The 10,063-nt window shown below is 35.6% G+C and overlaps 1 protein-coding gene across 1 annotated transcript; it reads left to right on the top strand.

Annotated features, from left to right (window-relative positions):
* The first annotated feature begins 895 nt into the window (after positions 1 to 895).
* On the top strand, positions 896 to 8,613 carry LOC108954358 (probable fatty acyl-CoA reductase 4). Its single transcript, XM_039298889.1, has 9 exons — positions 896 to 1,369; positions 3,910 to 4,109; positions 4,189 to 4,289; positions 4,462 to 4,654; positions 5,052 to 5,222; positions 6,185 to 6,266; positions 7,026 to 7,292; positions 8,027 to 8,130; positions 8,275 to 8,613. Exons 2-9 carry the CDS (start codon positions 4,051 to 4,053, stop codon positions 8,444 to 8,446), a joined length of 1,149 nt encoding a protein of 382 aa, XP_039154823.1. The 5' UTR covers positions 896 to 1,369; positions 3,910 to 4,050; the 3' UTR covers positions 8,447 to 8,613.
* Positions 8,614 to 10,063: the final 1,450 nt, after the last annotated feature.

Genomic DNA, 10,063 nt, shown 5'->3' with positions numbered 1-10,063 from the left:
TTTTGCTAAACATGGCCTAAAATGATTAGGACTAAATTGATCTAATTGAAATGTGTAGGACTGAATTGATACCAAAGTAAGAGGTATATAACTTTTTGAGTACTTCTCCTTTTACCTATACATATATTTTATGGAAATAAGACGACGAAGGTTTATTGATCAGATTTACACCTTCATGATTGTTTTTCACTATAACTATAGCTATTTTACTGACAGAGGTTTCAGCAAGCCATCTTAGGGTCCAATAATTCTTGAATTGCACATCATCCACTTAACGAAAAATAATCTTAGAAAGTGTTTAAACATATGGTATGGTGTGTATTTTCCAACTAAGGTCTGCTTATTTGGCGATCATCACTTTTCCTAGATCAGATTTTAGCCACAGAAGTCATTCTTATTATAGATAAGAAATTCACGACATTTTCTGGTTATAGTGGGCCACATATTCACTTTCTCTTTTGATGAGATTTTCCAGAATAATGTTGACATATCAATGATTTAGGTGACTGAATGGCAACCACCCCGCGAGGGTCAGATCAAACATCATATCCTATTGACTCATGCAATTGATAGCCACGGTGACCGCAAGTATAAATAATGCACCAGAAGATGGACTGCTCGCCTCAGAAAGTATCACTTCCAAATTCTCTCTCAATTTTCGAGAGTACTCTCTCTCTCTCTCTCTCTCTCTCTCTCTCTTCATACCCACGCGCACACAGAGCATATATATATATATATACGCGCGCACGTAGATATGTAAGTATAGCATGCACACATGTATGGGAGTTATAAACATACTTCGTTTTCTGTTACTCTTGTAACACCATTGATGCCGACAAGTTTCCATCTTCAATCACCTCGACTGGTGCCTCACGTTCTGCATGTTGTGTATGTGTTGTCTACTGTCTGCGTACATACAGATTTCAAAGGTGAATGTCTTGCTGGAATTCATCGATCGGAAGCTAATAGGAGAATTTCTTCAAACCCGGCCATGCAGGAGGGACAGCGTTGAGAGCATTGTTGATGCTCTTGTACTCGAATCTCCACCATATTATTAGAAGGCTTTGTTTGGAAAGAGGGTAACAGGACATTAAAATTTTCAAACAAAAGGAAAAAGATTATAAGAAGTGAGGGGGAAATTGAAAGTTCAAAATATGGATATCCAGTTACTTAGACATACTCAATATTCCTAGTTGCAGTCACTATTAGAAATCATCTTGTTTTCAATTGACATGCTTTTGTCTGTATTTATTGTTTTGACATAGTTTTTGTGGAGAAGATACTTCGAATTCAACCAAATGTGAAGAAAATATTCCTCCTTATTAGAGCTACGGATAAACAGTCAGCCGCACATCGGTTACATCAAGAGGTAACAGATTTATGGATAAACGCCAAATTTATGATTGGCATGATAGAGTTAGTTATTGTTCCCTATATCTTCGATGGTACTTTACTATAATATCCATCACTAGTGACAAAACGGTGCTTACCATTTTTAACACGTGTGATGAGAAGTCATCTTTTTTTTTTTCTATTTTGCTTGAATAATAGTACTCTGCTACATGTAATTTTATAAAATTTCACTGAGACTTTTTTTACCTAGCAATGAAATAATATTCTGAAACAGGATTACATGCTTTTACTCACTTTTAAAGTTTATAAAGAGTATTTTGACAAGAGAAGTCTCTTTCTAGAGATAATGGAACTTTTTTATTCAAAATTAAGAACACAAATAAAATTGGGGAAATAATAACTCAAATAAATGTTAATAATGCAAAATTAGTGGATAACTTGATGGGAAAAGATTTGGTAAGTTCTTATCTTCACCAAAAAAAAAAAAAAAATTGGTAAGTAAGGCAAATAAAAGTGGTAAATCGTTAGACTGGTTGGTAAGTATAATTGGAGAAAGTAAGTCATATGAAAATGCTATTAATTTCATGGAATAATTGATAAATTTAAGGCATCGATAACAAAATAGGGAATGAAAGTTGGTAAAAGAAAGGAGAATTTTTTTTTTTTTTTTTATTGTTGGAGCTAAAAGAAATTGTTAAATCTGAAAAGAAACAAATAGGCGTTGGTAACTAACTCAATAAGAGATGGTGATGCAAACGAGTTGATAACTTCAGCGGAACAAAGTTGGTTATCAATCATACTGGGGTTGATAATTTCTAAAAAGTCAGTAAGCAGGGCAAATAAAATTGTGAATCAATAGAAAAGTTGGTATAAATATGAAAAAAAAAATGTATAAACATTAGTGACTAACTAAAGTATGAGTTGTAATTCTTAGCTGGTTAGTAACTTAATGGAAGAAAAGTTGGTAAGTCACACAAAAAGAAATGGTGGTATTTCATGTAATAGTTGGTAAACTTAAGCCGTTAATAAGGAATGTAAGTAAACGTTGGGAGACGATAGGAGAAAACTTTTTGGTCAAAGATAAGAGAAGTTAGTAATTTCCAAAAAAAAAAAAAAAAAAATCATTGGTAACTAACTCAAATAATAGTTGTTAATGCAAAACTAATTGATAATTAGTTTAATCAAAGAAAAATTGGTTATTTATCATGATTGAGTTCGGTACATTCTAAAAACAATTGGTAAATTTGAAAAGTTGACGAAAAAGGAAACTAAAAGTAGTGACTTTATAATTTTTTTTGTTAAATTAGAAAATAAATAAATTTTTGTAAGGAACTCATATTAGAATTGGTAACCTAAAACAAGTTAATAACATAATTAAAAAAAAATTGGTAAATCTTCCAAGTAAATATTGGTGATTTTATACAATAGTTGGTGGTCTTGGTAAGAAAGGTAAACAGAATTTTGTTTAAAAAAATTGTTTTGTTAGAATTAAGAGGAGTTGTTAATTTAAGAAAAGATAAATGTCAATAACTAATTCTAGTTGATGAGACATACCTAACTAGTAGTATCCGACCAAAAAAAAAAAAAACTAGTAGTATAATCGGAGAAAAGTTGGTAATAAATTAACTATGGTTGGTAATTTCGAGTTGATTGTTGGTAAGCAAGAAAAAAAAAACCAGGTAAGTCCATGAAAAAGTTGGTAAAAATAAAGAGAAAAAAGAACAAAGATAAGTGTTGGTAGCCAACTCAAATGAGGCTTGGTAAACCAAAATTAGTTGTCAACCTTATATAAGGAAAGCTAGTAAGTCACACAAATAAATATTGATAATTTCATATAAGAGTTCACAAATTTAAGGCATTGATGAGAAAGACAAATACAATTAATAAAATATAAGAAAAGTTGGTAATTTGCATACCATCACAAAGAGTAGGTAGTTTTATAAAAATATGGATGAGTTACCGACAAGTTATTGGGAAATTAGTGAGCAGTAACTCTTTTTCCAATATTTGCTTGATACTTATAAACTCTTTTTACAAATTTATCAGTATGGAGAAAAATTTATATTTTTAGGTTCAATTTGTTTCGAAAAAAAATAGCTGATTTGAAAATATCTTCTTAAAAATGGTATTTTTAGGTTCATTGTTCATTGTCTACAAAATGAATGAATGATTTTTTTTTTTCATAATTCATGAAAAGATTTAGACATAAAATATTGTTGATAGTGATAATATTTTCCATTAACTAATTATTTAAGGCAATACAAGCAATCATTTTTAGAAAAATCTTTTTCAAATCATTTATTTTCTGCGAAATAAGTAAAGCCTTAGAGATAGAACAATAGAATAGTCCTCTTCATATACAAATTTATTCATGTCGTCCTCGACCAATACTATTGTAGAAACTTTCAAGGTTTAATTTGAGTTACTTGAAAGATAACTTTTCTTTACATATATAAAATAAAATCTCCACTGTCCATCATCTTAGATTTCTCGCACGATCGGTTTTGTGATATAAGTTGTGCATGTGGTCTAATTTTTGCGTTCAATCCCAAACAGCTCATAGAGAAGAAGTTATTCGCTGTTTTGAAGCAAAGATGGGCACCAAACTTAAGCTCCATTCTCAAGAAGTTACATGCAATTCCGGGTGACGTTTCAAGTGAGAATTTGGGAGTGAATGACTCCAATTTGAGGTCTGAGATGTGGAGAGAAATTGATGTCATCATCCATTCGGCTGCAACTGTCACATTTGATGATCGGTACCTTGTCAATCTGCTCAATTTTTTCTGCAATTAATGATTTATATTTAACCAATTTTGTATGCTTTTTTTCTTGCAGGTACGACACTGCATTGGCCATCAATACGTATGGAGCTAAGCATGTCGCAGAATTTGCAACAAGATGCGTAAATATAAAGATGCTACTCCATGTATCAACTGGTAAGTGATTTTCCCATTGCGGTTTTTCTCTATAATTTCCTCATTCTACTACGTTTCGCTCAATAGAATTATGTCACAGCATTTCGTAAACTGATTCAGCGGACTGGTCATATTAGTGTATATCGCATTGACCATATTTTATTTATGATAATCGTACACCTTTCTTTTTCAGCATATGTACGTGGTAAAAACAGCGAAGTTATACCAGAAAAGGCATTTAGCATGGGTGAGACAATAAGTGGATGGAAAAAACTGGACATCAATGAAGAAAAGTTCTTGAGTGAAGAATTAATTGGTGAGCTTCGAAAAAGGAATGCTTCAGAGGAAGAAATCACCATCGCTTTGAGGAATTTGGGCTTGCACAGGTTTGCTTTGTTTAGATTTTTAAGATGAATAATTAGGTTGATGATCATGCAACTTGACACTGTTATTAAAACCGGATTCTTATTCTTCTATTTTGGAAAGATCTAATAGTTTCAACCATAATCGACGTTATTTGGTAATATGAATAAATCTATTTATCAATGAGATATTGGCTTAAAGGACAAGCAAAATAATTGATGAGTAAAATCCTAAATGCACTTGGCGGATGGGGAAAAATACGTCTTTAAGATTGCCCGGTAGATGGACTTGTCGAGGTGAGCGAAAATTGATCCTGACACCACTTGACTGTCAAACCAAATAAATTTTAAAATGAATTTTCATAAACATAGGAAAATATAATCCTCCTTTCTTATCGGCTCCAAAATAATTGATGCGCAGGGCGAGGCTGCATGGTTGGCCAAACACGTACACTTTGACGAAAGCAATGGGAGAAATGATGATGAGGCATCATCTGAATTCGAATGTATCGCTGGCTGTAGTAAGACCAACCTTCATAACAAGCACTTATAAGGAACCTTTTGCTGGTTGGTTCGAGGGTTTCCCTTTCAGGTTATCCTTCACAAATCTCCCTCTCGCTTACACATTTACATAAATTCATTGGTGCTTTTGAAAGCAAAATGGGGAGGAAAATGACTAACATTATCAAGCGTTTTGTATAAAATGAAATCAAGCTGTTAACCTTCTGAAATTCGCGCAATCAAGTCTAACCGGTTGGAAAATGGGATTCTTTTAGCAAATTAAACATGTTTGGGCCCATAGGGTTTTGATTAAAAGCCAAAATCTGGTTATCAAGTCTAAAATCGAATCTATAAAAATCAATCAAAATTTCAATTAGCTAATTATAGGCGCCTACAATAATCCACAGGTTCTCTTATATGCAATTTAGTTTTTCCTTTCATGAATTCGTGGATTGAATTGGAAATTAGATTTTAAAACTCATATGTCTTTTTATACTATTTAGTTTGGACATCAATGAATGAACCTTTCATTTTATTTTGATTCAATTAGAGATAGAAGTGTTGATTTTAGGTTTTTCAATTTGATATCGACTTTTACTCAATTTTTCATAGAACTTGAGTTCTATTTCCAATCGATAATCATAATCACACTCTCAATGCAAGAGAAAGACTCCTTTTTTTCCATTTTTCCAGACAATCTTTTCTAATAAGTTTGATAAGTAATTCGATTTTCCAGCAATTGCATATCACTTGTGGAAATGTTAGGACATGATTTTCCAATCCTCAAAAGGCTTAGAGCTTTATTGCACTTGTTGAAATTATAAATCGATCGCACACCATACAAAGTGTTTGGAACTTGTCACGTGATTTTCTCAGATGATAAAGCCATTTAATAGTACTTGTTTGTCGCAAAATTGTTTTAGTTGATTAGTTCTGTATTGTGGGACTTCAGAAGTTCATGACCATATTAGTATACGAAGCAAGTCTCTCTCCTCTTCTTTTTTTTTTTTTTTTTTTTTTTTTCTAAATTGCTTTTTTATGGACGATGCACAGAACCCTCGATAGCGTCGCCATCAATTACGGTCGAGGAAAAATAAACTCCTTCATTGGTGATCCGGACACTATATTGGACGTGGTAATATTTAATTATCAGAGCAATCCTCTTCAGTTTTCAATGCATTGTCGTGCAAAATCAATCATTTAACTATCTCCTGCATGACTGTATCGCACAGAATGGAAAGTACTTAGTGAAAATGAGGTAGCTAGGATTTTTCACAAAGGAAGGCAAACATCATATTTGGATAATCAACCTATACTTTGATTCGCATAACACTTGGTTCATGAATAGTGAATTGTCAAAAGTTTAGGGGTCTACCGCTTGAGGTTAGATTTCCCCATTATAGAAGGCAATTACAAAATGGATTCAATTTCGAATTCTAACTTTCTTCACTAAAAGGGTCTAGGCTTATGAAGGATATAGAGGTTGAATCGTCCTTCCCTGGCGGCCCTAAAATACTAGGTGCAAGCCATTATCTCTCCCTATACGTGTGGCAAGGGGGAAAATGGGAGGAAAAGAGATGAGTTCTTATCAATTATACCCGTGGTGAGGCAACAAAATCTGTATGACAAATGATGGACTGCATGTTCTCAATTAATGGTATTACTAGTCAATCGCCCTGAAGATTAGACCTAGTGTATCGCCTAAACCCGAACATTCAACATTGAATTTAGATGGAAATTTTTTAACCTGGTCGGGATTTCTCATATAAGCATATTGTCCAAGTTTGCCCATTTACATTTCAGGCTTGGTTGTCCAAGTGGGCCGCTCGCCCGTTGATTGCCTATACTCTCGTTGCGCTTGAGTTTTAGTACATAATTCTCTCTTTTTTTGCAGATACCGGCTGATATGGTGGTCAATGCCATGATTGTGGCCATGGCAGTGCATGCAAATCGACCTGCGTATAGGATTTATCACGTGGGTTCCTCAATGAGTAATCCCCTGAAGTATGCAGACTTTCAGAACTCCGTTCTCAATTATTTCACAGACAACCCTTTGGCAGATGAGGATGGAAAACCGGTCGAAGTTGGTAAGCTTATACTTGTAGACAGCATGGAAAGCTTTCAAAAGCACCTGACCCAATATTACACTCTCCGGTCAAAGGTTTGTCCCATTGACTCAAATTGTCAATCATATACCAATATCTCATATGCCATATGAATTTTTTTTGCATCCCTCTTCGCTTTTGTGTGTTTATTGTAACTTTTGCCGTGATAAATTGACAATGGCCTAGCCATTAGGTCAATCATAATATGGCATTATGACGAAACAGCATTTCTTACGACTTTTATAAGTTCGATTTCTTTGATGTCTAATGCAAAAACCTTCACACACATGAAGATTCCGTTTTTATCTACATAGATGTAAAAGAGTAAAAGTTAGCCACTCTCAAAAGGACACATGAGGGCCTCAGCTTTAGACTTTATTTTAGTGTCATAATTTTTCAATTGATTACTTGAGTGATATAACTTATGAAAAACTTTCTTCTATGTAATGTCGGCAATTTCCCTTTTCCCTTCATTCACGGTACTTAGGTGATCGATTAAAAAATTGTGGCAATCAAATCATCGATGGAAAAGTTCTAACACCAAAGTAAGCACTTTACAAATATATAAAACTTGTAGTGCCTTTGTCCCCTTTATAACCATGTCATACGGTCATAGGATTACTCATGAACTGAGCATATTTGTCCACCAAACCCATTTTACTTCCATAAGCATCGCAACTTGAAAAGCCAGAAGTGCAAAAAGGCATATTCACAGTGATAGACCTAATGTTTGCATCATATGCCTATCAATATGAATGAGTTTGTTAACATTTATTATTTATTGTTGTAGGAACAAAATGGTTTCCAAAGCTTGCATGCTGATCTGAAAAGGAATATCGACAACGCAATGCGAGCGGCAGAAATCTGTAGACCTTACGCATTTTTCAAGGGCATGTAAGCCTCAGTTTTGCAATCGATTCACTAATCAATCTACTTAAAATCATGGCATCCAAATAAAGCAGCGACCATGCAAAACGAAATTTTAATCTTTAATGAATTCTTGTTTTTTGTTCTCTTTCCTTTTTCTGAACCGACCAGCTTCGACGACACAAATACAAAATCCTTGAGAGCCACGGCCGTAGAGAATGGAGTAGACTTGGAAAGTGCCTTCCGCTTTGATCCAAGGTATATCAATTGGGAGGACTACTTCCAAAGAATTCATTTGCCAGGAATCGGCGGTGCCTTCAAGCTTAAGCGAGCAAGGCTCTAAAATATAGTAGCTTGGATATGCAACAGTTGATTTTATTGAAATATGATAATCTAGTGCACTGTAATTATGTGGAAATGGAACACAACAACGCAACATGTATGCGTTAGTAGTTTTCCTTTCATGTCAGATACCAATGGCATCAATAATTGGAAGCTCATTCTTAGTAATTTTTCATGCCATTGAAGCTCCTCATCAATTCTCTTGGAAAAAGCGAATAGTGAGTTAGACAGTAATTCTATTGGAAAAAGAGAACCCTGGCGTTGGCACAACTAGTTTGAGTCAGAACCATCTGCGCAACTAAAGGACTGGACTTAACTGTTGGAGCATGGAGGGTGTTTTATGGGCCTGGACTTAACCAGGGGAGTCCTTGAGATGCTTTGAGGCTGATGGGTGTTGGAATTTCGTGGTCTTAGACTAATTTGATTTAACTCTTGCATCCACAAATGATTGTTTATATCTCTTGGTTACCTATGCATAACAGATTAGCCACCAAAGATAGGCTAATGGAACAGGGCCGATCAATTCTGCATATTTGGCGTTTCTGTTACTCTACAGCTGAATATGAAAGCCATTTTGTTTTTTTGTTGTGCTCTACTTCTACAGGGTGTGATTTGCTGCTCTGAAGCTCCCCCTATTTTCTCAAAGTCCTTGGTGATTGGCGCTTTGAAACTAGGTGGCGAGCTCGTCATCGGGGATCCGTGATTGAATTTTTGTCTTCACTTGGATTAACATCTTTTTTTTTTTTTTTGGACGGAAAGAAACATTGCATTAGCTGAACCGATAGTTACAACCTGCTTGAAAAGCGTCAAGAGCTAATAAATCTAACAAAGGAGCAGGAGGGGACAAAGCCCAAGTTGCTGGTAAAGAGCCACTATTACAGGCCTTTGCGGCCCAGTCAGCTGCGGAATTAGCCTCTCTAGGGCAAAATCGAACACACAGGCGAGGAAGACACGAGAGGAGAGCTGCAGCTTTGGTGATCAAGGGTCTGATCTCCCATGGAGATGCGTCTGAATCTCGAACCGCTTCAACGAGTACGAGACAATTAGATTCGATGAGAGAAACCCTATGTTCGGCGGAGTTGATCAGATGATTCAAAGTGATATTCAATGCTTCAGCCTCGGCCTGCAATGCCAAATACACAGGTACGGTGTTCATAAAACCCTCAATCAAAGTTCCGGTGTGATCGTGACAAATAAAGGCTACTGATCCTGTAATGCTTCCTGGTTGATAAGCCCCGTCGATGTTGATCTTGAGAGCGCCCGGATCTAGAGGCCGCCATAGGGTGCTGAGATGGGGACACCGTTGGTTTGACACGATTCCGGGGACTGAAGCTGAGACTAGAGCAGCCGTGCGTACCTGTTCAAGAGTTCGAGCAACCACCAGATAGGGGTCGGGTCTCTGTCGAGCGAAGATGGAACGATTACGAGACTTCCAGATCTGCCATAACAGTGTGGCGATCAGCTCCAAACCAAGTACGTTCTAGTTTTTGGTAGACATATGAGTAATCCATTCCTCTATGCGATGAATTGCTGGTAGTTGTATAGAAACTCTGACTTCGGGATGAGACCAAACCTGTGAAGTCCAAGGGCAGCATAAAAATAAATGTTCCTCGGTCTC

The sequence above is a fragment of the Eucalyptus grandis genome, chromosome 8 (genome assembly GCF_016545825.1).
Source record: "Eucalyptus grandis isolate ANBG69807.140 chromosome 8, ASM1654582v1, whole genome shotgun sequence".
Classification (NCBI taxonomy): Eukaryota; Viridiplantae; Streptophyta; class Magnoliopsida; order Myrtales; family Myrtaceae; genus Eucalyptus; species Eucalyptus grandis.
Note: the sequence above shows the minus strand (reverse complement) of the source record. Positions and strands in the feature narration are given on the sequence as shown.

Excerpts from the sequence above, each read along its gene's own strand:
- LOC108954358 (XM_039298889.1), top strand. The coding sequence starts at position 4,051 with ATGTGGAGAGAAATTGATGTCATCATCCATTCGGCTGCAACTGTCACA. Across the intron at positions 5,223-6,184 it reads TTCGAGGGTTTCCCTTTCAG|AACCCTCGATAGCGTCGCCA; the intron begins GTTATCCTTCAC and ends GACGATGCACAG. Across the intron at positions 6,267-7,025 it reads CGGACACTATATTGGACGTG|ATACCGGCTGATATGGTGGT; the intron begins GTAATATTTAAT and ends CTTTTTTTGCAG.